This window comes from Simochromis diagramma, unplaced genomic scaffold (assembly GCF_900408965.1).
Source record: "Simochromis diagramma unplaced genomic scaffold, fSimDia1.1 OVJJ01000343.1, whole genome shotgun sequence".
Taxonomy (NCBI): Eukaryota; Metazoa; Chordata; class Actinopteri; order Cichliformes; family Cichlidae; genus Simochromis; species Simochromis diagramma.
In genome coordinates, this window is record NW_024386831.1 from 397,088 (window position 1) to 425,049 (window position 27,962).

General features: G+C 37.4%; 1 protein-coding gene across 2 annotated transcripts; it reads left to right on the top strand.

Moving 5' to 3' along the window:
- The first annotated feature begins 16,157 nt into the window (after positions 1–16,157).
- spopla (speckle type BTB/POZ protein like a) lies at positions 16,158–27,938 on the top strand. 2 transcript variants are annotated; one of them, XM_040027385.1, is made up of 12 exons: positions 16,158–16,559; positions 17,526–17,607; positions 19,794–19,911; positions 20,888–21,009; positions 21,379–21,530; positions 21,635–21,762; positions 22,746–22,923; positions 23,527–23,582; positions 23,700–23,822; positions 25,573–25,715; positions 25,817–25,870; positions 26,410–27,938. In XM_040027385.1, exons 3-12 carry the CDS (start codon positions 19,834–19,836, stop codon positions 26,552–26,554), a joined length of 1,179 nt encoding a protein of 392 aa, XP_039883319.1. In that variant the 5' UTR covers positions 16,158–16,559; positions 17,526–17,607; positions 19,794–19,833; the 3' UTR covers positions 26,555–27,938. The 2 variants fall into 2 exon arrangements, with proteins under 2 accessions (XP_039883319.1, XP_039883318.1); XM_040027384.1 differs by having other exon boundaries at positions 16,158–16,352.
- The last annotated feature ends 24 nt before the right edge of the window (positions 27,939–27,962 follow it).

Consider the following 27,962-nt stretch of genomic DNA (forward strand, 5'->3'; position numbering starts at 1 on the left):
TAATGAGTTTCTGTTGTTTGCCATTAATTGCTTCATTTCATTTCTTCTGCAGATATTTATTTCTGCAATAGCATATATTCACTGACTGTTTGCTTTATTTAGGCTCCTAAATGAAACAAGTTAATTAGTGATTGAAATACAAAGACCTGTCAAATTAACCCTTTTTTTCCAGTACATTACACTTCTGAATTAAACCAAAATGAATTCTTACAAGGTTGGCGCAAGATATCACTATATAGGTCACAGTTGAAAAAATGATATGTCTGGGCTTGATGAGGCTCTCAAAACGAATGTTTAAAGATGTCATCATGTGCTCCTGTGAATGAGAGCAATGGCCTGCAGCATCAATAATATATTCAAAGCATATCTCCTGCTTTATTAAATGTAGCAGAACACTCAGGAGTTTATGAGAATTACTGAACCTGAATAAAAATGATATTACTCATGTAGAAATGGTATCGATGGGTGCACAGTTTATTTCTATTGCTTGTTTTTTCTGTCCTTGCTTCTAAAAACATCTCTTAAACATTTTTCTTTAAGTTAACAGCAAATTAGACGGTTAGCTCTCCCAGAGTGTTTTCCTCTGGAAGAAAATAAGCAGAAGATCACCCCGTGACCTTTTCTCCCAAACAAACCTCTTTTTCAGCTGCTCGATAACAAGTTATTATCCAATATGGATTCTAAAAGCTGGTGAAAAGTGGCGGAGGGTCTGTACAGGGGAATTATTAAGCTGGAGTATGGACTCTTAAGGAGTGCTATAGAGTGTCCTTCAACCTCCAAGTGTTTTATTATGAAACCACACAGCTTCAAATTCAGCTTAGGTCTCGTCTTCTGTGCTTATTATTAAAAAAAAAAAAAAAAGGAAATATTTCGCTGGTCTGCTTCTGAAGCTAGCTGAGAGGTGATGTAGATCAAAATTCTGAAAATGTATTACTGTCAAACACTCATTTCGTTTTTATCAGCGCTGCCAATGCCTTTATTTGTGTCATTGGAATTTAATAACAAAGGGGAACGTACCTGCCTTCTTTTAATCTGATGGAAATACTGGTTGTTGCAGAAATAAATACACTTGGCTTTAATAGAGCTGTCACCCCTAATAGCTGTAAGTACATTCTGTGTATAAAGGTATTACACAGTACCGTGTGCCTGGTGCAGAGGATGATGGGGTAATGTCCCCTATAAGCACTGCAGAGCAGCAACACTCCCAAGATGATTCGCACTCTTTTTTCAATAATGCAGCTTATAGAGAATGCACAAGCCATTTGTTTGGGATCATTGTTTGCTCTATATGTGTTGCAGACAATTGAGCCAGCAAACCTCCTCCTCAGATTTACAGTGTTTGTTAATAGGGTTATAGAAAGGGAGCAAAGGGAGAGAGAGACGGGGAGCGTGCTAATAGGAAAAACACCAAATACAGGGGGAGTTTCATCTCTTGTGTCTCCACTTGATTAGTTTAACAGCTCCTTTGATCTTTTGCTGTGATTGAAGTGTTTAAGTGGAACATGGGGGGCAATGGCAGAGCCAGAGAGCAGGCGCCAAGTAATGCGCCACCAAATGCCTATGAGGCACAACATCTTAATGTCAGGGGGAAATTAAAACACTTTTCCATTACCAAGGCCCTTGAATCTTAATTCATTTGTCCACACACAATATAAAGTAGGTGACAAGGTCAGTAAATACTCATTGAATAAGATGTGAATGTTGACCTTTGAGCGCAGGTAGAAATGAGAATAATTTCAATATATATATATATGAGAGGGAGAGTTCACCTGCAGTTTAAAAGCAAATGAACTAACCCTGTGCACTGAGCAGCAGGGTCCACATTGATCGCTGCAACATTCAGCAACTTTGCACGAGTGACTTTTTAACTTTTGAAATTACAACCTCAGATTTTATAAATTGTGCAAATATCAGTGACATCACACTTGGGTTTATCAATCTGGAGGCTCACATTTAATGCCAAATTATTAGGCCTTTTTCAGTTAAATGCATTTTAAACCAACGCTGTGTCTAAGTATGGCCCACTGTATGTTTACAGGCTCACCATGGACATCTCTAAAATGAATTGCATGGACGGTTAATTTAAACAGTATCATTTATCTTCTGGTCCGTACCTTGCTACTGTATTTTGAAGGCACGAGTCCCTGCGTTTCTGTTCTATGGCTTGCATTTGTTTTCTATGTTAAGTGGCTGTGGTCCTTCAGACACTTCCGTTCAGACAGTCTTCTGGTTATTCTGGTTATTCTGCTTTGCAATATGGTGTATGCCAAGGCCAGCCAGCTGGGTTGACATAGTAATCTTTCAGTTTGGCTTGTAATACCACAGATGATGCTAACAAAATATGTGTTCTTTATTGCTAGCTTTTTCCTTTTTTTAATGGTCCTTGTAGTGGTTATTTTCTCAAAGTTAAACCAATCACTGAGTGTCAGCCAGCAGTTTTTCAGAACCAACTCAGAAGCATCTGGAGTAAGTACTCTTTTCACCCCGGAAACAGCCCTGAAAGAAGTCCTTCAGGGGTGCTTCCTGCGATGGGAACATAAGCACAGGTGCAGGCAGTCTTAAAACAGATAGCTCCTGCAGTGGACAGTAGACAGGATTTTTTTTTATGCCCTTCACATGTTGGAATGCTTATTAACTAAATGTGTGTAAGTTTTGTCTGTTAAAATAAAAATATTCCTGACAAACATTTGGCTCTAGTATTAAGTCCTACTATTATAGGAAAAAAATAATATGTAAATATGATTAGATATATTGTTGTATTCTCACATAGCCATGTGTCGCTGCTTATACACTGGGAGAGTTAAACAGAGGTTTTTGCTGATTAGTGTGCTCCACTTTTAAAGCTGCAAAGGAAAGGGATTTTAGGATGACAACGAACCAGTAATTGTAATGCTGTCACAGAAAACAGTTTTGGCTGGGGTTAGTGGAGTGTAAACTGCCCCTAAATCCAATCCAAAGAGCACACCACAGCTGCTAACAGCACTCTAACTCTAAGGGCCCACTTTGGAAAAGTGGGGAAATATTATGCTCTGACGTTCAAGGCTGCGCTCCAATATTTTTACATAACAATATTGCAGTGGCTATGTCAAACCAGTGAAATACCAGAACAAGTATTGCTGAGGACAGCTTATTTAATGAATTCAATCAAAACCAGTTATGTCATTACATATTAGTCTGGCAGCCAGCGATCAGCCATCATCTCCTATAAAACCCTGTCACCGTCTGGAGCTTTAAAAGTCATAAGCTTGAGGTATCTCCGGGACACACTTCACAACACAAACAATTTGGTACCTGTAATGTTATGTCAATACCACTGGACACAAGACAGATGTTGTTATTATTTTGTCATTTCAACTTTTTTGCACCAGTTGGAGAATGTCAGAGATCCCGCTGCCCTGCGCCACAATGTCAACTAATGACCAGACATTCAGAAAAGAGCAGCAAATTTGTTACCACTGACAGAAAGCAGTGATGGATTTGAGAGTGAACATCCACAGCTCGCCACAGACAGTCTTAAAGGTGTAGTGACACTGTGAGCACAAAGCATTACTGCTGATATAAACGCAAGAAGAAAACTGGAAATGAAATGATGATGTTAAACTTTACCTAATCGTAATAAAAATATTATACTGCACTGTTTACTGATATTTCCTCAGTCTATTGTGGTTCAATTAAAGGGGTAAAAGCAAAAGTTGCTCTTTTATTATTTTGTAATGTTGTGAAACTTTGTCCTTGTCCTGTTGACTCACAGATAGTACGAAGACAGCAAACATTGTATTCCCTGAATGAATGGATGCAGTTTGATCTGTCTCCTGGCTACTTACAAATGCCTGCATGGCTTTCAGCTTTTGCTCCTAAGCAGACCTCATACTGTACAGTTTCAAAGTTTCCAATCACATAATTAATAATGCTTCTCTTATTATTATCTGTTGTAGGTTATATTAGACAAATGTCCTCATAATATTATTAAGAGGAATTATGTTTCTTATAGTGCGTGATTCACACAGAGCATTAAAAGAAACTATTATTTATTGGCTTAAAATATATATATATGAACTTTAGTGGTGCAAGAATTTATCATAAATAATGATAAAACTAAAAAAAAAAAGTAAAATGAGTAAAATACAAAGTGGCTACATTTGTTGTTCTTTTAGTTTAATGCTAACCTCAATCTAAGGCATTTGGTAAAACAGACCTCATGTAGTAAAGTGATATTTGTCTCAAAGGGGCTTTTTAGGATTAAAGCAAATACACATCCATTAAACTCTGGAATAGTGTGAGAACCATGGTTAAAATTGCACTTTCACGCTCCAGTACAGATGCATAATATTAGATGCCAGGATGTTGTATATGAACCGAGAACATGTTAGATTTTATGGGGAGCAGACTCAGTTGTAATTCATTGTAACTGTTTGAATAATAATGTGTTCTCCCTTTTGTGTTGGTTTGACATTGATACTGAAGATAGAGGCATATATGGAGCATGCTACAGTCTTTGCCATTTACAATTGACATACCTCATGTTTTTTATCTGAAGAAACTCACATCGCTTAATACAAAAATACAAGAAGAGGAAAATACATATTAATGATACGTGGTCTTAGGTTCGTAATACATCTATAAAAGTGCTTTTTGTGAACATACTTGGACCCCTCTCTTGGACATCTAGATGAAATCATCTCAGCTCCATACTGTATATGGCATAACAGTGCCAACCTCTGACTTTTGAGGTTTTTGTTGTTGTTGTTTTTCGCATTTTGAAGTTCTCATTAAGCACATTGTCTGCATTAGCGCAAGCATCAACTCAGGAGAGATAATCCACTGATTCTTGTTAGAAGTCCAATCACTCCAATTACATGTGCTCCAAAGTGACTTTTCCCAGTCATCCGGCCAGGGATTTCTTTAGCCATCAATTAGAAACGTCGCTTCTAATCTGAGCCGGCTTCCCAGACACTGGTCATTTCCCATTAGAGTCATTTTCCCCAGGATCCCATGGAGCGATAGACATCTCCGCAGCTCAATAGAGGAGACGTGGAGGAGACCATAATTAAAGAGGTGGCATTTACTCTCAGTCAGGCCCTCTCAGAGATCTGAATCTGCAATTACCTTCCAGAAAATAGCATTGTCAGGACAGGACCCACGTTAATAATGGCCCCCATCTCTGGGGCAGGGTACAGAATGCAATCATTTCCACTGAAGCCGCGCTTTGATTGTTTATCGCTTTACCCAGGGTTATCAGCCACTCTACTGTAGCGAATGTACACAGAAGGAAATAATCCTGTGGGCCACAAGAAGGGCTATTCAAGTATTTTGCTGAGTGGTGACAGGACTCATAAAGGGTAACTTTACCACCATACTCATAAAGGTTGTACTATCATGGATAGGATTCGCCATCCAGCCGTCTCGCTAAGTCTCACTATCTGTGAACATGCATCACCCCCTCTATTTTCACCCACACTTTCTGTCTCATTCACACATGCTGCAAGTGCATAGGCTCCCTCTACCAGTCCGTGCCTGACTTTCCAGATACTTTGTCAAGTGCATAAGGACCATTTGCACAGAAGGCAATTAAAAGCTTTACTGGTTTCTGCAGGCAGAAGGGTAGTTTGGGGGCCCCAGTCTACACATGAGCCAGCACCTTATTAGAGGGGGCTGGCTTTGTGCAGCAAAATGGCTCCAGTAATTTATACCAAATAGACTGCAGGTAGGGTATGAGAGCCAAGAGGAACGCATCTGCATTAATCAATATGAAATTATCCTGGACGTAATTTGTGGAGGGCAGCCATGCACCTGCCTAGAAATGTGATTGGGGAAGCCTGCAGACAAATAAGTGACTAAACACTGCTGAAAATCTTGTGGCTAGAACAAGAAAAGAGATCCAAATTTCAGTCCAATTGTCTGTCAATTCCCAAGAAAAGAGAAAACCGAAGAGTAAAACTAATGAATGTATAACCCGTTTGAAAACAATGGGTTTTTGAAGAATGCTGGATGCTTCCGACAGTAAGTCTTAAAGCTTTATAAGAGTTTAATAACACCTGTAGAATATTTGATGTAAACCTCCAAGCTCACTAAATGTGACTTCTAGATGATGAGCATCCCCGAACAAATGCAAATACAGGGGAGATGATTGTCAAGGGTTGTAAGGAAATAAATCTATTAGCATGGTTCCAGAGATAAGCGCGTCCTTAAAATGACCATATGCAAAGGTAGTGATAATGAGGATGTCCAGCGGATTTTCACATTTGCATATCTTCTAATCAATCCACTTCCCATCTGCTGCTTCGTGTAAAGGCCAAGATCACTGTGTCAAGATTTTTGATTCAATCTTTTGTTTACTCGATTTCTGTTTTTTAAGTAAGTCAGGCAGCTTACTTAGTGCGCCTGCACCTTTCTTTGTCCTTAACGTACTTGTGGTTTTTTCTGATACGCTTCTCCATGACAGTTTCCCAAAGTCATTAGTGTCAGTAAATAGAGGAAAAGCTGAGGACAATCTGGAGCTGGTCTAGCCCTTCTTTGGCAGCTGGTGACCTTCCTGGTCTGTATGCTCCATGACTCTCCAGCCTCGTTTTTTTTTTTTTTTTTCAGTTTGCAGACAGCCCGACTCTCTTTATCACTCTCCAGGATCAGCAATTGCTCACCGACAGTCTCTCAGTAATGCATCCATGCTGGGTATCTCTTCAGAGCACAGCTATGTGCTTTGCAAATGCAACATACAAGGAGTGAATACAAGTGAGAGAAAGCTGGGGGAGGGGTGGGGCGGAGATGGTTGGAGGGAGTTCGTAGCATTTCAAGTACCAGCCTGAAGAGGAGTATTTTAAGCTTTACAGGAAGGCAAGATTTTAAAAAATTGCCTTCTTTTAATTGTTATCAGAGAAGCATATCAGCATATTTCCCTGATATGCTGTTTCCTGTGGACTGTACACTATTAGGTTTGCAGGCATCCTAGATTGCTGCACCACCATGATGCTAGCATTTTAGTAACAATGATAGATGATCAAAAAAATTCAGGTCCTTGCACTAAAATTAAAAGCTCAGAAGCAAAGAAGAATTAAAGATAATCTCCTAGACAGTTGTGCATAAGCTCTTATACTGGACATGATAATACAAACTATAACCTCGAGAAACAAGATCTATATTTTCATATAACAACACAACAGGATGTGTTGAATTTCACTATTTTTCATTGACTCAAATAAGGCTTACCAATTATGCGGAGTGAAATACTGAAAACGTTTAGAGCCCTTCCTGTGATGCATGGTTCATAAGCATACTACCACAGGCTTAATTGCTTGGCAGACAAGGAACTGTACCCCCAAGCATAGATAAAAGGCTTCTAAACTCTCTTTTGTGGAGCGAAGAGATGAAAGGGCAAAGAAGACAGGAGCTTGTCAGAAAGAAGCCGGTTCCAGCAGCCTGTTAGTGTGCAGGTGTAGCAGACCAGAAGAGCGACAGGTTATCATCAGCTCCCTGCTTGAGGAATGAGACGCCTCGTCATCAAATCATGATGTCTTATTTCCCCCTCGACTCTCGCACCCAGTCATCTTCACTTCTGACATGACAGACGGCAGTGTTGTTTACAAATATGAGATGCTCACTGTACAGAGGTGCCTGCTCAAATTTAACTGCCTCATTTTGTCACGGTTACTGTAGCTCCAAATCTGAAGGGGAAAAAAAGAAAAATTTCCCTATGAAAGCCTATGACCTTTTCCTTTATGTTGCTTAGTAGTTAGAAAATAAATGATAGATACTAAACTCTAAATAAACTTTTTCACATGATGTTTTCCACATTCAGGGATATTAAAATAGTTTGCATTGCTTGAGATGCTTAAATAAAAGGTTCCTTTACGTTTACATGATCCTAAAATACTATGGACTGTACAGCCAAGGCAAGGTAGGAGCAACATTTACAAAGAAGAGAGAGAGAAGGAGAAGAAAAGTATAAAATGCTCTCAGCTGACCTAATCCATTACCTGCTTCCGCCTATCTAAGGAGAAATTCTGCTGTTTTTAGTCTTTTAGTCTTTCCTCTTTTCTTCCTTTTTTTTCATCTCACTTAAAATTGGGTAACTTGAGGCCACAAACAGTGTTCCTCTGATATTGTAAAACTGAGGCTGAGGCTGAACATTATTGTCATTCCATTTAAAACGACTACACTACGCTGCCAAAATGTGTTCCAATTCTCATGATCAATTTCTGGGACTCCTTCATATGTTTTTATCTTGCTATATTAAGACATATTGAATATAAACCTTATCTGCACATTACTTTTTATTACATTATGTTATCTAAAGGATTTAAAATGTTAATTGAGAACTTTTTTATTGTTTTTATTTTCAAATGTTACCATTTAGATCTGTTAGTTAACCATCGTTCCACTTTCCTACCAAAGCTACCGCCTTTTGAGTGTTTCTGGAGCTAAAGTGTGGCAAAACTAAGCTTTCAATTTGCACTACTTCATCCATGCCCTGTATAAGAATGGCTAATCAGATGAAATTGTGTTCCTCTATTTGAGAAGCGCTCGCACACGCGCACATGCACAAACAAGCAAACACGCTCAACTAGTGCTATACAAAATCAGCTTGTCAAGTTGGACGTTAGATTTTTTTCTCCCTAATCAAGTGTAAAGATGAAAGAACGTGGCTGAAAAGTGTTAATATCACATCTAATAACTGTAATACTTTTTCATGAATGTCTTAGTTCATTTGATAATCAAACTAGAATAAAAAAAGATGCATTTTGGTTAAATTAGTGCCTCATTTCCATATCAAGCGGGGCTATTAATAACATGGAGCCAGTGTGCAATTTCTCTCAGTGCTCCATGGGAAATGAGCTATGAAGAATAGCAATAATTGTCAATGGACATCTTTGCAACAAAGCATCTGCTTCATGCAACATAATCAGCCCTGTCAAAATTCTGAAAGGCCTCAAACACTGAGACAGAAAACATGGAAAGCACTTAATTAAGAAGAACGAAAATGGAAACAAGTGTAATTTAATCTTGTTTGGAGTTTCATTACACTCACACTCTTGCACTCCCCTCACAGTTAATTTTCTGCCAACTCTGGTGTTAGACTCCAGTGTTATAACGCTACAGATACTTGGCTCATCAAAATTTTTGTAAATGGGGTTTTGAATCTACTAAAAAAAAAAATCATTTTCTTTTATGAATAATTCTTTGCTGAAAAACAAATCCTACTATCTCTCAACTAAACAACTCAGGTATCAAATGTTACCAACCTAATAAAACCAAAAACAGGTTTTCAGAGCTATTAGTAATGCTTTAATAATCATAATTAAGTAACTGCAAATAGTTAATTAAACTTTAGTTAACTGTTACTTCATTGCTAACAAATATTGAGATGGCCAGATGTAACGTTTTCTAATCATTGTGGATAATATCATTTGTGGTGCAGTGTTACAAGTTTCTGTAATATAAAATAATAAGTGTATTGTATAATTTCAATTCATAGCTTACAGCCGATAAGAACTGTACCATGCTGTATGCATACTTCATATTGTATCTACACTATTATTTTTTCATGATTAATGATCCTATCTACATTCCCAGAGTGGCATATACCGCCAGTTTGTCAAATATGCTGGAGTCTCAGAATTTCATACAAACTGACCAAAACCTGCCACGAAAAGAAAGAAAGAAAGAAAGAAAGAAAGAAAGAAAGAAAGAAAGAAAGAAACCCTTATCACTGTCTCCAGATCTGAATTTAATCACCACCTGCCTACTGAACTTAAAGGTATTAAAAACATCAGATGCAACCTTACAATAACCATGCAGATAATGTTCATAAATCCTTGTTTTATTATAAACCACTTATTAGTATCAAATTAGTTCATTCTTCATTCTTTTACAGTAATCAAATGCTGCAACAGAGGTCTGTGAACCCTTGCCAGAAATTCTGCTTTAATTACTTATTAAATGTAGTCTAGTCTTCATCTTGTTGACAGTTATAGACAAATACAGTCTAACACACACAAAGCATGCTTGTACTTTCATACTTCTGTTGAGCACACTCAGTAATCATTTGCATTCCAGGCTGGAAATAGTAAGCGAACTTGCGCGCTAATGAATTCTTCGGATGTTACTGTACTTAGTCGGGTGTGATCTTCAAGAATGTTGGATGTCAAATTTTCACTATAGAGATCCCGTCCTACAGTTTGAGGAATTTAAGGTTTGTTACTTTTCTTCCTACGAGTGGTTGCCCTTTAAACGTTATATTAAGAGCACAACATATGCAAGGGCTGCTTTGTTACCTCTGGCCCTGGAGGTCTTGTGATCATCGGGTGAACAAATAATGTCAAACTGTATCAAGATTATTTACATAAGGCTTTCAAGGAAGCAGTGTCTTACATGAAACCCAAAGCACACAGGAGGCAAAATGGCTCACATGAACAGAAGTTAGCTAATTAATCTAGAGAATAAAGTTTTTTGCAATTCACAGCCAAGTGTTCAATAACGACATCAAAGTGCGGCATCTGTGTTATTAACTTAGGCTATGTTTGTGTATGATTGCTACTTATATGAAGATCATACCCATTTTATGAGCGACCAATTTAAAAGTCCTGGCTTTGTATAGCAGATGAATTTAATGCTCAGCTTCAACAAAAATGCACAAGTTAGATAAGTTGAGCACAAAGTAAAATGGTTTTGTGTGTTTCAGTTTTTCAGATCTCAGTCAAATTTACAAATTTACACACAGACAGACGACATGCTGCAGGATTTAATGAATGTTATATATTAACTGAATGTATGGTGACCTTCAGTCACAGAGCGAGTTCTACATTTATTAGAAATATATTTAAAATTAATGCTTGCAGGGATGGATTACTAAAATCTACAGTCTATGCTGCGGAGACATCCTTGTGACATTGCGTTGAGCATTCAGTGCAGTGTTACTGAGATTAAAAGAGCTATGTGTACCGTTGGTGGGAAAAAATGGATTACAGTGGCTCAAGCTTATAATGAATGAAGATACTAAGAAATGTGTGCATGGATTAAACAGGCAGCCCATGTATGAAATCTGCTGCAGGCTACTACAAGACACAAGTGTCAACTTGGACTTCAACTGCCTTACTATTATTCATTTTACAAAAAAGATTAGAACATTTTTATGGTGGATGCCAGGACTCTATTAGTCATTGTGACATCATCAGTTTCTTTTTAATTTGCCACAAACAATAAGACTGAGCAGGAATTAAATGCCACAGTAGAAAAAATTCAGACTGGAATTCATAATTAATTACATGGAGTCGTAGTACACAAACAATACAGAAATGAGTGTTTAGCGGCTAAAAGCATCACAGAGTTTGTCTCCTTCAACTGTCATGCAGAATGTTACAGCTGGAAGATATTAATATACCACATGCATTTCAGTGTCGTAAATATGGGCAATAGATGTGATATCCCACCTACATAAAATTTTGATGCACTTGGAAATTAAATATGGGACATCTTTGGCAAAAATTATGTTCTTGGGGTACGAGAAGACAAATTTTCCACCTTACATATTTTTCATGAAATAATCCATCAGTTCTCTGTCAGCCAGTAAGATTATTTTAAGAAGGTGACTTGAGGTTATACAGTAAACAAAGTAAAGGAGAGTGTAAAGAATTGCTGGATTATTTCACTGAGCTAGGATTAGATGATCATTCCATGTTCAATTTTTTTTTTTTGAATCTAGCCTTTAATCAACCTACAGTTTTGAAGCTCAGAACTTTTTTGGGTTGTTAATAATAATTCTAGTCCTCTCAAAAATAATTTTACATATACGCTACAACACCATTAAGAAGTTTGGAAGTATCAGTCCCTTAGACACCAACATCAAATGCTTTTCTAATATCAGAATTTTGGGCCAAAATTCATTGATTAACCACAATGGAAACAATTTCCAACAAGACAAAAGCATAAATTTCTCTAATGACAGCATATTTCAAGTTATGTGACAAAGTAAGTGCATTTAGGTATGTAAGTACAAGTATGATGTTCTCTGAAACCTGTCTAGCTATGTGTATATATATATATATATATATATATATTATATAATATATATATATATATATATATATATATATATATATATATATATATATATATATACACATAGCAAAAAGGAAACTAAAACCTAATCAAGTTATGTGGCCGTGGGCAAAGCTATCCAGGAGCAACAGGTGTAACCTGTCGTATTTAAACCTCTGTCATGTTGATGCTAGAGAAGTGGGTGGTGTCAACCTCCCAAGATCTTAAGCCCTTAAGGAATATGTAGTGAATACTTGAAAGTCTGGCAGATGATTTAAGATCTCCAAATTAATTGAATTGATCCTGTAAGCAAAATGATCTACAGGTCACATATTTGTTTAATTTTTACCTGACACAAGCCACTCCAGCTACTTGAGCTCAAGAGGAGAAAAGGAAAGGAAAAGAAGTCTCAAAGAAACTCAAAAGTCAGTGAAGTGAGTTTTTTTTTTCCATATGAAAAAGTAAGTAATTTCTAACTTGGGATAAATAAATTATTCTGTAGTCTTTTTTTTTTTTTAGTAAAATGACTATAAAACAAAATACAAAACATCCTCACAGAATATTTGTTTAGCAGAAGGTGGAAGAGTTGAAAACTACTACACAAGTAAGTTTCTCAAGGTCTAATGATCTGTTTGATCAACTACTAGATTTCACTTTCCATCCAATGATTATTTGAATTTTTATTACATAGATTAAAATCAAATTAGAAGAAACGCTGGATCCTCAGGCTTTTCTACAATCTCCATTGTTCAGTATTATGACTATTTCCAAAGCAGTCTGGAAAAAAAGTATGTGACTAATGTCAAAATCAATTTTTCTCTCGCCGCCATGTTCTGATAAGGTCACTGGGACTCATCTTGGCACTGTAGCCCTTTTTTCTCCTGCTCATAAGTTCTGTCTATATCAGTCTCCATCACTCAAAGCACTGAATACTTGTCAGTAATAATATCAGTGATAACTTGAATTTTTTTTTTAATTAGAAAAGTACTTGAGATTGGCAGTAGAGGACTGCTATAGTCATTGTTCAAGGGTACATTATTGCAGAGGCCTATTCATACATGATCAATACAGCAGATATGACAGAGATTAAACAGAGATTCATCTCAACGAGCCAAGAATATGATCGATATTACTTATTTTCTTTATTTAAACAAGCAAAAATACTGAAAACAACCTAATTTACAATTTACATGATATATATTTTGCAGAATGTCTATAGAATAGAAATCATCCTGTTCTAACTTTGAGTCAGAGCGCACAACGGCTTTGGAGCTAGCATTAGCAGGTGGATAGTACCTTGGGTGAGTTTCAACAAATGCCATACATAAACTACTAAGCGACACATAGAAAATATGAAAAGCAATCTGAAGAAATAAGCTTTTATTTATTTATTTACTTGCAAATGAAAATTGTAATGCACCAAGTGTATGTACTGTGCACCATACACACTAATGAAAAGCCGGGGCTGTTAAAAGTCTAACAGACTAATACAATGAAATGATTATTCTTGAGCCGTCCTATTCTTGAATTGTTAGATTATGTTGCCTGTGGTCACGTTCAGTAAAGCCTGTTTCCCTGCCCTTAAATTAAACTGATTTAAATGCTCGATAAGCATCGCCTCTTCAGCTGTGATCTTATCATCCATCCCTTCCACTTCAAAATGGGTCAGTGTATCATCGCTGTGATATTAAAGGCATTTGATGTGGGCTGCAAAATGTGACATTTCACTGCTGTGTTTACAGTATATTTGACTAAAACCCAACCGGCTCAGATATTTGGGTGTTTTTGTCATTATATGGTGCAAACATTCAAAAACTGTAACATATTTACTTGTGAATCGAGACTAGTGCAAGAAGGCCACTTATTGCTCATTCTGTACAATAGTGTCCATCCATCTGAAAGGGAATTAGTTATCACGGGCCTGCAGGGAGCCTTAACAGAGTTTTGTTTCAGAGAATGGCATACCAGAAGCTGCTTTGTGTTTGTTAAATGAGCAACATCAGAAGTAGAAAGAAGAAACAATGAGAAGACGCAGTGGGAAGTTTCATCTGTAGTGTAAATACATTAGATTTCTTTATTTGAATGGGTTTTTCCCCCCAGTTTTTTCTCCAGCCTGTGATGTTATAGCCTAACACACATGGACCTAACTTATACCATGAATCTGAATACATCCCTGTGTAAAATCAGTAAAATGCTGAAATAAAAACTTCCACATCAGTGTGGTAGTTAGTACAGTATTATACAGAAATCTGTTTAATAGTGTGTTTCATGCGTGAGAGAGCGCCTTTTTGTTGTTGTTGTTGTTGTTGTGCTAAGCTGAATGAAGCTAGGCAGAATGCTACAGGGATAGCTCTAAAGAATGTAGCATCATGGTCAGTGTAGTCCGTGCTGCAGGGAGAATGGACTACACGTGTCAATCGTGGTTCAAGAGTTGGGAGTTGCCTTGTTATCGGAAGGTTGCTGGTTTGAGCCCTGGCTTGGACAGTCTCGGTCGTTGTGTCCGTGTGCAAGACACTTCACCCGTTGTCTACTGGTGGAGGTCAGAGGGCCCGGTGGCGCCAGTGTCCGGCAGCCTCGCCTCTGTCAGTGCGCCCCAGGGTGGCTGTGGCTACAATGTAGCTTGCCATCACCAGTGTGTGAATGGGTGGCTGGATGTGTCAAGCGCTTTGGGGTCCTTAGGGACTAGTAAAGCGCTATATAAATACAGGCCATTTACCATGTGTCCGTCTGCGCGAGGAGGGAGTTGTCACCCAGCAGAAACAGGAGCTGGAAGCATGTAAATATAATAATAACCACTGCAGCCAAAAAGAGTGCCTGACAAGCCCAGTTGTAAGTAAGCTATTAAGACTCGACTGTACACTGTGTTCGTGTTTTCCTCTGAAACAATAAGCTCCGTTGGAGCAGCCTTTCAACTGCTAGCAAAGTTGACCCAGACAACAAAGTAAAGCTAGTTTTCAGCTACAAACCGGACATATTAGCCAGAGGTCCCTTTACTACGGTTCGGAGCCGCAGACCTTCAGTAACAGTAATCACACAGCAATAGTACATTTACGTAGTTGTAAAAAGGATGATAATATATTAAGTAATCCAAAGTATTCAGAATACATTACTTTAATTGAGTAACGTAACGGAATACGTTACAAAACAATACATTTTGGCGCATGTAATCTGTAATCTGTAGTGGAATACATTTTAAAAGTAACCTTCCCAACACTGCTGGCTGAGCATTATGCTGCTGAACTTTAGCTGACACGTCATTAGAATAGTAGCTTGGGGGTATAAGAGAAACCATATTACTTGCAGGGCCATACTTCTTGTATTGCTCTTGGTCAGGACCATTACCACCTGGGAAGGACCACTACAGTGCTGATTGAATAGTGATAGCAGTCTCATTAAGAGCTGGCGTTATCAATGCAAGTTAAATGTCAGCTAAGAAGAAACTTTCCAACACAGAGTCACAGAGGTGCTTTTAAAGGGGAAAAGAGAGAGAGGGGGGGGGGGGTGTTTAAGTTTAAATTACTCTTTTATTTGTACTGCAATGTACTTAATTTTGTTGTAAGGCAATGTGTATATTCTCACCAGCAAAAATGAAATAACCCTAAAAAGATGTGAGAACCTGTAGGTAAATATATGAGTGCACAATCCTTTCCCAAAGTTACCAAGTCAAGTCAATTGATTCATATGTAAAAAAAAAATTTAAACAACACTTGCTGGCTAATAGGGTTTTACAGGCACACACACTTGTAATCCAGGTCTCAAGAACCCAATTACAAACATGGAACTTACAAGTTACTTGATCTAAAATAAGTATTATAAGTCCACGTGGATACTGATGAGGTACTATACTATCCAGTGTCTCAAAATGGCAAAGATTCACACTTATGTGTGTGTATTTGTGTATGTTTGTAATCCTATTGCCTGAATAGCCTAATCAATAGGTCTATCTAGTCTCCAGAGTAACCACTGCTATTTTCAGTTTTTAAGATCAGAGTTTAGCTGAAAGGGGAACATTATTATTATTATTATTATTAGCAGTAGTAGTAGTATTATTATTAGTATTATTATAGTTGAGATGGAGGAAGACATGATCAGTCTGTGGACATTATCCAAATTTCGCGCCTGCGCAGTAGCTATATTTTCTAGCCATTCAAGCTACCCCAGCCAGCTAGACAAATGTAAGCTAGCAGAGATATAAATTAGACAAAGAAACCTTGTAAAGAGACTGAATGAAAAAGAGTTCAAAGTGACGGACCGTGAAAGGAGCAGGTGTAATACAAAGCTTTATGCGTTATTCGATATATGTGGGAGTATGAAATTGAGAGGTACGCAGTCACCACGTCTTTTTAAACTTTTTTGCCAGCAGCCAGTGTAGAGATTAGCTAGCTAGCCGCTAGTTAGCCGATGTTGTTTTCCCACCAGCAGGCTGAACCAAAGCGCTTCGTTAGTTAGCATCCTGTCTCAGCGAAGGCCCTTTTGTTTCACGCCGGCTAATGCGGGGTCTAAACAACACGGCACGGAATCAACTTGAGGTATCTTTAGTTATTTTGTGTCGCAGATGAGAAGTAATACAACTGATCTAAGTGTGCTGGGAAACATGCGAACAGATTTATTGCTAACATGTTGTGTGCTAGCTGATGACTATTCGCCGTATTTGCGGTCTGCTAAAGTGAAGTTAAGCTTGCTAATGAAAAGGTTAGCTACATACGTATTGAACATAAAATCGATAAATATCTAAAATATGATGCTTCCCCTTTTATTACTGTTCTTATTTGAGCAAGTTTGTTGTTAAATGACGACATATGGTGAAGCGGCGTAAATGATGGTCTGGAAATTTGTATTGATACTTTAGCTAACATTGAGCTGTTGCTTTATTTGCTATTTATTTTTTAATGTTTTTCATACTAACTTACTGTTAGTCACACTTGTTTACATCTGGAAAACCGTATTGGGTAATGTAAGTTGTGAGGCTCAATACAACTCCTGCGGTGTAACTTTTAGCTAATGCAATCCAGCTAGTTGAATGTTAGTCCGCATAGCATCATCTGTGTTGTGTTACAGGCGAGGTAGCACAACTCCAGCTAATGTGTTGGCCAAACAAAGTTGCAGGTGAATCTTAAGTTTAATACACTGACCTATCAGCCGAGCAGCCACCTAAAGGATGTGGCGAGCGATAAATTGTCCTAAATTATCGTTAACGTTTAGCAAAATACTACAAACCTAAATTACTCATCCGGATAACCAGTATGTTGTCGTGAGTGCTGCACTCAGTTTTTAATAACGTGGCATTCACGACTGATTTTTATTTATTTATTTAAGCAATCACTTTCCTGTGGTTCAATTTGTTGACTTTTTGGGGGGGATAAATGTGACGGGTTTGTTATGAGCATTTTCTTCATTTCTAGATGCTTCTGTAGCATGGGGGCTCTTCAGTTACTACTAGATAGGTTGAACAGCTCTATATTCAAGGCCTAATATTTGTTTCCTTTTTTTTCTAGTATGTAACATCAAGATAAGGTCATGAAGGATCCAGTGATAACCTAAAAACATCCATCTGTGTACATTTCAACCATTCAAGAGGTGATTATAAGGAGTTGGTTCTTGCTCTTTAGGGCACTAGGCTCAGATGTGTGCAGACTTGATTGTGTAGATTCAGTTTGACTACTCAAAGCACTGATACAAGGCTTTATACTGGAAACCGCACATACACATTAGCATGAGTGAGCGCTATAGCTTGCAAATTATATCACAATATTTCTAGGAAATTTGCCATAGCGATAATTCTGACATTACAGAGAAGGTAAAAAAATACTGAAAGATGTTTAAATGATGCTTGCAGGCAGCAGCATTTATAAGTGCAAGTAAATGATGAGCATATGCCATTCTGCTTTTCCAGTGAGCTACTGTCACTGATGACATACTTCCTAATTTAAAACAATGCAGCGTTTATAGTGCAATAGTAGTGACAGTATGATTTAGCTGTAAGCAAACAAGTTGCTCGGTAGTGTTTTTCCTGAAAATTTTAACAATAACTACAGTGACATAAACTCGTAGCTGTACAATACTGTACAGAATAAAGGAGAAAATCTTCCACCTAGGATGTTGCATCTTGGGTCCAGCTTTTATTTATTTCTTTATTACATGGTTCCACCATGTAAGCGCGTCAGTAATTTCCATCCACCGTTTGCCCTTGCTGTCATATGGAGCGCAAGCAGAAAGTCTTCCTGTGATGCTTGGTGGAGTCATTTGTTTTCTTTTGAGTCGGAAATCGTCAGCGCCTGCTGTCTCGTCCTTCTTAGCCTGGTTGTACTTGCAGTGTGTTTTTTATCTCAGAAGGTAAAATATGTTTGCTATTTCCACCTGTAGCAGGAACAGTTTTCTTGGAAATTTTTAAAAGTTCTGTTCTTATTTGGAAATTGTGGAAGTAGCTCCCTTTTTTAGGTACCAAAGTAACAGAGTAGGGAGTGTAAATGTATAGCATTGATATAGCAATCATATCACGATATATTTTTATAGAGACATAGAAAGAAGTCTCATCGGAGTCTACAATAATCCAAAACAGTTTCAGTCATACTGTGTCTACAGCAAATTCACTGACCGCTGGTTTTTATTTAACGAAATGTTTTCTTTAGGTGATAAAACTACATAATGTATGATCGTGTGTTATGGTTAAGCAAAGTCATAACACACACAGAGGAGTACAAGAACATTTTTAGGTAAAACATTTATGCATTTAAGATTAAGTTTACATTATTAGTATAATGTATTATAAAACATGGAAATGGCGACATCAGCTTGCCCTTTGACACTGGATATTGTCTCAGAATTGGAACACTTTTGGGCTCAAATTAAATATTGGAAATTAAAGAAATTTTACTTTATTTTTTTATGTAGCACATGGTAGGAGGGAGGTACAAAAGATGATTAATGCTAGGGACGTTTGCCAATTGTCTAAAAACATGACCAGTTTCATCATTTTTAATAGAAATTTACTCCAAGAAAGTGTGATAAGGATCACAGGGCTTTAGAGACTTTTGAACTTACTGCAAGAAAATATGAACTTAAATGATCTTATGTTAGGAGAAAAATAAAAATAAAACTGTGATATCCAGCTCTGATAAATATGAGCAGTTATATGTAGGTTTTGGTATATTGCTGTCATAAACATGCACTGAATAAGTGAAATAAAAATGGCATTTGTATCTTGCCATTGTTATAAAAATAGTATGGAGCACTTGATTTTTTTTTTTTTAATTTTATTTTATTTTTTTCAGAAATTTGTGGAGAGGCATGTCTTGTAGGTGTCCAAACATTAGGCATACAGTTCGGACGAACTATAAATCCCGCTTCAATTCCTGCTGTTCTGAACAGCCAACATCGTTTTGACCCTTTTTTTTGCCAGCCACAACTGCTGAAAGATAACCTTTTGATTTATTTAGTTATGTAATATTGGCTGTTTTCATTGAAGCTTTTCTGTTTTTTTTTCTTGCTGTAATCATTTTTGTAATAAATCACGCTGACTATAGCTTTACTCAAACTTTGGAGATGTGCTTTTAGGGTGACTGGCGACTGGCTGTCAAGTTATGGTACTTTTTACATAAAGGAAAAGTACAGAGAATACAGTTAACTGTACATGAGGATGGTTTCATTTTCATTTTGTTTACTCATGTTTCAAATGTGTTTCCAGGCTGATTCATGAAAGCTAAACTTTATGCTGTTTAATTCTCGAGAAATACTCGTTGTTTATTGTTTTCTTGTAATGTTAGTGCTTTAAGGACGCAAGTGAGTGGTACCACAGAGCCAGCGATGTCACGGGTTCCCACTCCTCCTCCTCCTGGGGAGATGTCAAGTGGACCTGTGGCAGAGAGCTGGTGTTACACACAGGTATGGTCACAACGGTACTCTTTTTATTCTTTTCTGCACCTATCAATGATAGAACTATTTTTATTTCTTATATAATTGTATTTGAAGTGGCAATCTTATACACATGTAATTACTGGTAGTAATGAAAAATAAAGGTAAATATACTACAGGTCACCAAATTCTGGGGGCAATAAAGAAAAATATTGACTTTTTTCCCCCCCTTCCTAAATGCTGCACATAGCTGAGTCTGTGAATAGCAGAGCTGAGAGGTTGATCTGTAGCCTGACACCTGCAGCTCCTCATCTAACTGGCTACACCCACTTTTTGCATTTGATAATAAAAGTCAATTCATCTCTTGCACACAGTGTGAAGCTGTAGCAGTAAGAACGGCTTATTTTACATTTGGGGTAACTTAATACAGCGTTTTACTCCCAAGTATGTTGTCAGAGGCACAGTATTTCTAATATTATAAACATATGCATATAAATATTTTGGTACTTTAATAAGCAAATTGCAGAGTAAATCATTATCAGGTTATCTCATTATAAATAGGCAGTGACCCTACAGGCATTAGAAAAATGAAAGCTTCTTGGTTGCCACTTTAAATGCAGATTTATTTTTTTTTAATGTTAGTTTTAAAATCATATTTTCCTGTTGTTGTTTTTTTTTTTTTTGTTTTTTTTGTTTTTTTTATTCTCAAATTTTATTCTCCTTAGAATATTATTACTGAGGTCGGGGGTGGCACAGCTGTTAAATATCAACAGTAATCCAGCATACAAAAGATTACACCATACAACAGCAGCTAAATTGAATTTGGTCTTCATTAATGTTACAATTTTACATCTTTTGTGATTTTATTTTATTTATTTTTTTTTTTTTTTTTCCCCCCTCTCTCCCTATAGTGACACTTTCCAAGTGATCAGAATTTACTGTGGGAGTATGTTAAGTTTCACATTAGGGGTCTGATGGGTCCTTATGTGTCTTATTCTTGTTCAAGGTCAAAGTTGTGAAGTTTTCCTACATGTGGACCATAAACAACTTTAGTTTTTGCAGAGAGGAAATGGGAGAAGTGTTGAAGAGCTCAACTTTCTCTTCTGGCCCTAATGACAAAATGAAATGGTTAGTACTCAAGATAAACCTTTTACTGCTGCTAGATGTTTGTTGTTTTTTTTTCTTCTTCCCTTTAGTTTCTGTGGCCATGAAAATCACTGATGTGTTGAATAGCTTTTAGAGTTTTGGAACTGTAAACATGGTTTAGCTTTTTACTATTTATATCAAATTTTTTGCCTGATTGAGTTCCTAGAATTTTCTAGAACAAACCCGCATGTCCATAAAAAGTATATTTGTTTTCAGTATGTGAACTCTGCACATAGGTGATAATTACACACAGCTGCTCAGAAACACGAAAATTGCGCCTAAGGGCGCGTCGCAGTACTGTTTTAAGTTTGTATGATAACTGACGTGCAGTGTTATCTGTTCGCTTGGCAGGTGTCTGCGAGTCAATCCAAAGGGACTTGATGATGAAAGCAAAGATTATTTGTCATTGTATTTACTTCTTGTTAGCTGTCCAAAAAGTGAAGTCAGAGCAAAGTTCAAGTTTTCTTTGTTGAATGCTAAACGAGAGGAGACAAAAGCAATGGGTGAGTGCAGGATTTTGAGTGGGTTTTTTTGGGTTCCTTTTCATTCCCTACTTGTAAAAGCTATAACAAGACTGCAATTTTGTTTTTTTTCCTCTTGGTTGCAGAAAGCCAAAGAGCATATAGATTTGTCCAAGGCAAAGACTGGGGCTTCAAAAAATTTATACGGAGAGATTTCCTCCTTGATGAAGCCAATGGACTTTTACCAGATGACAAGCTCACCCTGTTCTGTGAGGTAATCTTTCCTTTTATTCTTCAAATTAAAGTGCTACCATTTTGTCTTTTTTGGTCATTATATTTAGCAACATTACAAATGACATGAACCACAATTTCTCTACTCGATTGCAGTCAAAAGTTCTATCGATTGTAAAAATTGTAAGCGATTAAATTCATATTGGGTTCTTTCCGCTAACATTTGGCTAGTGGAAAGAACCTGGTTGTCTTTTTTCTTTTTTTTTTTTTTTTCTTTTTTTTTGTACCAGTTGTTGTGTTATATTTGGCTTTATAAAGTATTCATTTGTTATGTTAAATTTTAAATGAAGTCTTCAACATTAGACCACTCTTATATGAACTTAATTACACCCATGTTGCGACCTTTTAATGGATTAGAGCTCTTGACATGACCACATTACACCTGAGTGCATGCTGTGGTGCAACTTATTGTTAGGATTTGCTTCAAATGACATTGAACTGTTGGCAAAAGAAATGCTTCCCCCATCACACATCATTTGTGTTGGATCTTGTTTTCTGAAATAATTGAATTTGGTGTGTCAAGAAGAATGAACATCTACTGAAATCTTCTTTCAAGGGACAAGTTAAGTGAGGTGGCAGTGAATTTTCATGTACGTGCAATTGAGTTAGTATTGCTAGGATTACAATTTGCCAGCCAGCGTTTCCAGAAGGATTAAACAGTTTCAGAGAAATTGCCACTTTGATAAATAAATTGCATTCAAATTAAAGACAAACTGTCTCTTCCCATCAATTAGGGATGTCAGCAAAGTTAATTAATTTTGGATTTAAGTGGTTGTATGTTTTCAAGCATTTTGCCATCCTAATTGTAGGTTCCCTAGTCTGGATAATACACACTAAAAAGAAAGAAATCAAACACATATTGGCTGCTAAATGTTTGCTACATATTTGCTGCTGGATTTGTTAGCATGTTTTGACTTGATACAACAGCTTTAGTTTGTTTTTTTTGTTTTTCTCTCTGCTATACAGGTTAGTGTTGTCCAGGATTCTGTTAACATTTCAGGCCAGTCTAACATGAACATGCTGAAGGTACCAGAGTGTCAGCTGTCTGATGACCTCGGGAACCTGTGGGAGTGTTCACGCTTCACAGACTGCAGCCTCTATGTGGGAGGGCAGGAGTTCAAAGCCCACAAATCCATCCTTGCAGGTAAGACCTCCCTGGCCTCCACAACTTAAGTTTGTAACAACTCAGAGAAAAGCCCTCAAAATGGGCCAAGACAGACACATCTGTGCCGCCTCTGAACAGCTTCTGTGGAGAGCTATAAGTACCTCGAAAGGCTACGAGCAGTCTGTGTTCATGGCTTGATTTGTAGCGGCCTACTTCTGCAGTGGGTGCTAATCCACACCACTACCCCTGCTTGGCCCTGCTTGACCCAGATGACTGTAAGATTCAGGAGATTGAGAGGCTGGCTCTGCTCTCTAGTTCATCTTCATTAGACATGGTGGAAGCCTCAGTGCTCAAAGAGGAAGTGCTAACAAAGTGGCAGCAATATAAATTTTGCAGCATTTTATTTTAATAGTATAGATATTTGTGGACTTTTTACATCTGTCTTCTAAGATCTTAGTAATTTATGTGCTGTTTCCTTATGTGACATTGATGCTTATATGCTTGGATGAATTAAGACATTTTTATTTGCTTTGCTAATGTGCTCAATATTGTTGACGAGTCATTGGTAAATGTCAAAAGTGTATATTTTTTAATATATATATTTTTATGCATTTTTTTTTATTTTTTATTTTTTTTTTGCAGCGAGGTCACCAGTTTTTAATGCTATGTTTGAACATGAAATGGAGGAGAGTAAAAAGGTAGGAGTAAAACTTTAATTGTCACGTCCTCAGCAAATCCTTTCAGTACTGTTATTGCTTTTGTGTATATATACATACTAGGTTCTGTGCACTAAAGAAAGCCGTCTAAATTTGCAGAACCGTGTTGACATCAGTGATGTGGATCCTGATGTCTTTAAGGAAATGATGGGCTTCATCTATACAGGCAAAGCACCAAATTTGGAGAAAATGGCAGACAATTTGCTGGCAGCTGCAGATAAAGTAAGTGCCCAGTGAGATTATGCTTTTATTTGACCAGACATCTACTGCCATTTTCTCTTGTAAAAGTAGAAAATTAACCTTATAGTCTTATGGTCTTGCTTTGTATTGTATTCAGTTACTAACTCACTAGTAACTTAAAGAGTGAAACTGTAAAGCTGAAATGGTAATTGTATGCAGTATTGTCATGGACAGTAGTGTACCTTGTGAGCGTTTGAAGCCTCCAGCTGTTCAGTGAATGGAACATGCAACACTATATGTAAGTCAATGAGGCTTAAGGGCTAATGTGGTCTGTTCTGTAATTATGTAGCTGTTAGCCGTCGTAGTCTGTATTTTTTTACATTTATTTATTTATTTATTTATTTATTTATTGGGGGGATGTGCTCATCCACGGTGTGTGCTTCCAAACACATACGTGTAGGCAGCTCTTCAAACTTTAAAGGGCTGATTTAACTAAGGTTGCTGATATGCTGATGTGGTTTCTCTTCTGTGTTGAGACTGATTTGTCTAATATTTTCGTCTAGGGATGTTATTGTGTAGCTGGAAAGGGATAAACTGTTAGAAGAATCAAAACTGTACTGAGTGAGCTTTCTGTCATTCCCGTAAACGCGGTGCTTCAGGGACGCTTCAAGGGAATTTCTTCAAATTCTGTACAAACCATTCTAACTCAGGGATGCATTTATTAGGTCTTACTTGTCAAACCTAAAGCTCTCTGTGACCTCACAAAACATTTTGTTATAAACGGTGTGTAAAAGATTGATGTCGACAACATTTAAATTTTCGTTGTCGACGTGTTTGTCACTGCTGTGTTGGTTTGCATTCAGAAACTATACAGATACAACATAAAGGCACAAATGAGCTAATTAGTGCTAATCAGCAGGTTAATTAAGTCTTAAAATTTCACTCAACAAAACAGAAACGCAGGCTTTTCAGATCAGCTTTACCGCACAAACAGCTGTATGATTATTTTTTTCAGATCATTCAATTCAGTTAAAATACTCAAGCATACTGGAGAGGTCCACTGTGGTGGCTGGAACTGGCAAAGTTACACCACACAGACAGCAGTCAGCTAAGGCTCCATGTGTCGGCACACCTGCCAATCAAAGCAGGCATCCTCCTAATATTAAACTCATACAGGATTCATGCATATATATATATATATATATATATATATATATATACATATATATTTTTTTTTTTTTTTATTTTTTGGTTGTCGTTGTTGGTTTGATTTGAGGGTTTTTTTGGGGGGTTTTTACAGTTTACAATTTTTTTTTTTTTAAGAAACATCCGTTCTCAACATGTTTAATGGTTCCTTTATTGTAATCATCTCTAATGGTAAAGCATCTCCAAGTATGAGGACATAAGAAGAGTTTTTGCGCACTTGTACTGTAAACACACAACACAAATTTCTTCATTCTCCCTTACATAACTCATAAGTTTAAACTGGATGTAAACTGCAACTCTACTGGTCGACAGAGGCATAGAACTGCAAGGTAGTGCTTTTAGTTTTCTTTAAAATGCTTATTAGAGAGCCTTCTGCTTCAGCATTTTGGATCCTCGTCATTTTTTTCTCCATTTCTATTAGGATTGCTGAGTCATCCATTCCAGTAAATGATTGCATCCGTAGCCTTAATGTGCATTTGCACTAACTGTGATAAAACCGTAAGTCACCGGCATTTATTTAACATGTAGACTATAATCGCTGCTCTCTGTGTTTTCCCCCCCCCTCGTTCCATCACCTCCACCCCAGTATGCTCTTGAGCGCTTAAAGGTTATGTGTGAAGAGGCCTTGTGCAACAGCCTTTCAGTGGAGAATGTGGCCGACACCCTCATCCTGGCTGACTTGCACAGTGCCGAGCAGCTCAAAGCACAAGCCATAGATTTTATCAACAGGCAAGTATCGCAAAAAAGAAAAAAAAACTCCAGTGATAAATTCCTGCTGCCATTTCTGTTTACCAGCCCTGAATGCTTACCTTTTTATCTCCTTGCCATAGGTGCAGTGTCCTGAGACAGCTGGGCTGTAAAGATGGAAAGAACTGGAATAGCAAGTATGTAATTAGCTGATATATGTGACACAAGATTAATACCACACTCTTATCTCTTTCCCCAACCAGATGCATTAGAATTCATTGTTTTAGCCCAGGTAGACAGAGTGCTATTTGCCTTTTCAGTTTGAAGCTCCATATCTTTGTATCCAAGTTATTAATAGACTCATTCCTGGATAAACCCTGGAAATGGAATATTTGTAGAATTTTAAAAAGAATGCAGGTGGTTGCCGTGGGAAGATTTTTTTTTTTTTTCTTACTTCTCTTCCAGATGATGTAGTGCAGTGTTACAGGACACCTTGAAATATTAAGCTTATTTCTCTCTGTTGTATTCACAGCGCGACGCATTCCACCGCTCTATTAATTTTAGTTTATGCATGTGTGCGGAAAGCACTAATGGCCCTTTTTCAAGTTTAGCATACAACTCACAAATCAAATCCCACTTATTTGCTTTGTCATTACGATCTCATTTATGTTTATTGGTTTTTAATGTGCAGATTATCATGTCTGAGTGTCTGACTTCATTTTGCATGTGCTTACAGTCATGCTACAGATATAATGGAGACTGCAGGCTGGAAGTCAATGATCCAGTCCCATCCTCACTTGGTAGCCGAAGCCTTTCGTGCCCTGGCTTCAGCACAGTGCCCACCCTTCGGTCTTCCCAGGAAGCGCCTAAAACAGTCTTGACTGCCCGACTGTGTCCCAGGACTTTACTGGAGGTGTGAAGCATGGGTTTACAAAAAAGGACTAGCAAGGATACCACTCTTTATTTCCACCAAAACTGAACACACTTGAATAAAGAAGAGTGGGGCTTTCTGGCCAGGGATGTGGGGGAGGCTGGCACGTGGAAGACTGACATCAATTGACTGGGGGGAGGAAAAAAAAATTGGTTCACTCGGTGTTGCTTGCTTGCTTTGCTGCCCGAACTGAATTCTGTTCAGACTGGGTAGCAAGTCAAGCTCTCTGCTACAGTTTTATTTTTCCTGTAATTTTCAAAATGGCCTTAATATATCTGCCATTGCTCTGGAGCTGCTCTGGAGTACTTTGTCTATTTTACTCTGTGCCTGCCTTGTCACAAAGACCAGGCCTCCTCCAGGTTGCACTAGTTCCCATGAATAGTCATTTTGATATGGAGTTCTATAGGAACGTAACAAAGGTTTAACTAAATGGGAAATATTATATATTTGTAATGTTTAGCCCGTTTTGTGACTAGACATTAAAAAGCATGAACACTTTCAGTGCAAGGTCAGTTCTTTACACTTTTTAAAAGATGTGTATGCCCCATATTGATGGCACCATTTCTATGTAAATGACAGTTGAACCATCTTCAAAAGACCAATGTACAAGAAAGTGTGTCCTATTGCGTATTTGTGGGGGGAAATAGTGATCTGCCATTATGAAGACAGAGTGTCGATCCTTGTGAAACATGTAAGACAAAAGTGTCTGTACTTTGGCCCTAATATATTAAAACATTGGAAGTATATGGACATATTTACTCAGTCTCCCATTTGAATGACTTTTTCCAGATCATACGTCTGTGAACTGTTATAGATTCAATTTTGAGAATTTGTTTCTTTAGTATTGCCAACATGCAAATATTATATATTCTCAATATATTGTGGTTAACTAAAAGTGGAGAGACTAATGCATGGTCATGTTATTGTCAAAAGAAAGTGTCCAAGTACCAATTTTGTTTTAACCATTTTTTTTTTCTGCAATTATCTGACATATTTGTGCAGAATAAAATTAATTGAGTATGTGCAAAATCTTCCTCTAACATGCTTGGATATCTGTAGGATGCTGAGCATCACTTCTACTGGCAATGTTATTCTGTGTTTGAATGAGGGGTTGTCATTTTTTATTCGGTCCGTCTTGTATGTTGTGGCGTGACAGACACTTCAGAGGATTTTGTAAATTACGAGTAGCATCATTTTTACATGATATTACTCATCATTCAGCGTCATGTTGAGATGTTGAAACGTTGGAAGCAAAAAAAAGAAAAAAACAAAAAGATGAAGTTGTTGTCTGCAAGAATGCCTGCATTAACCCATTAAAACATTTTCCAGCAGTCTGAAGTGGCCTAGGTTTTTTTTGT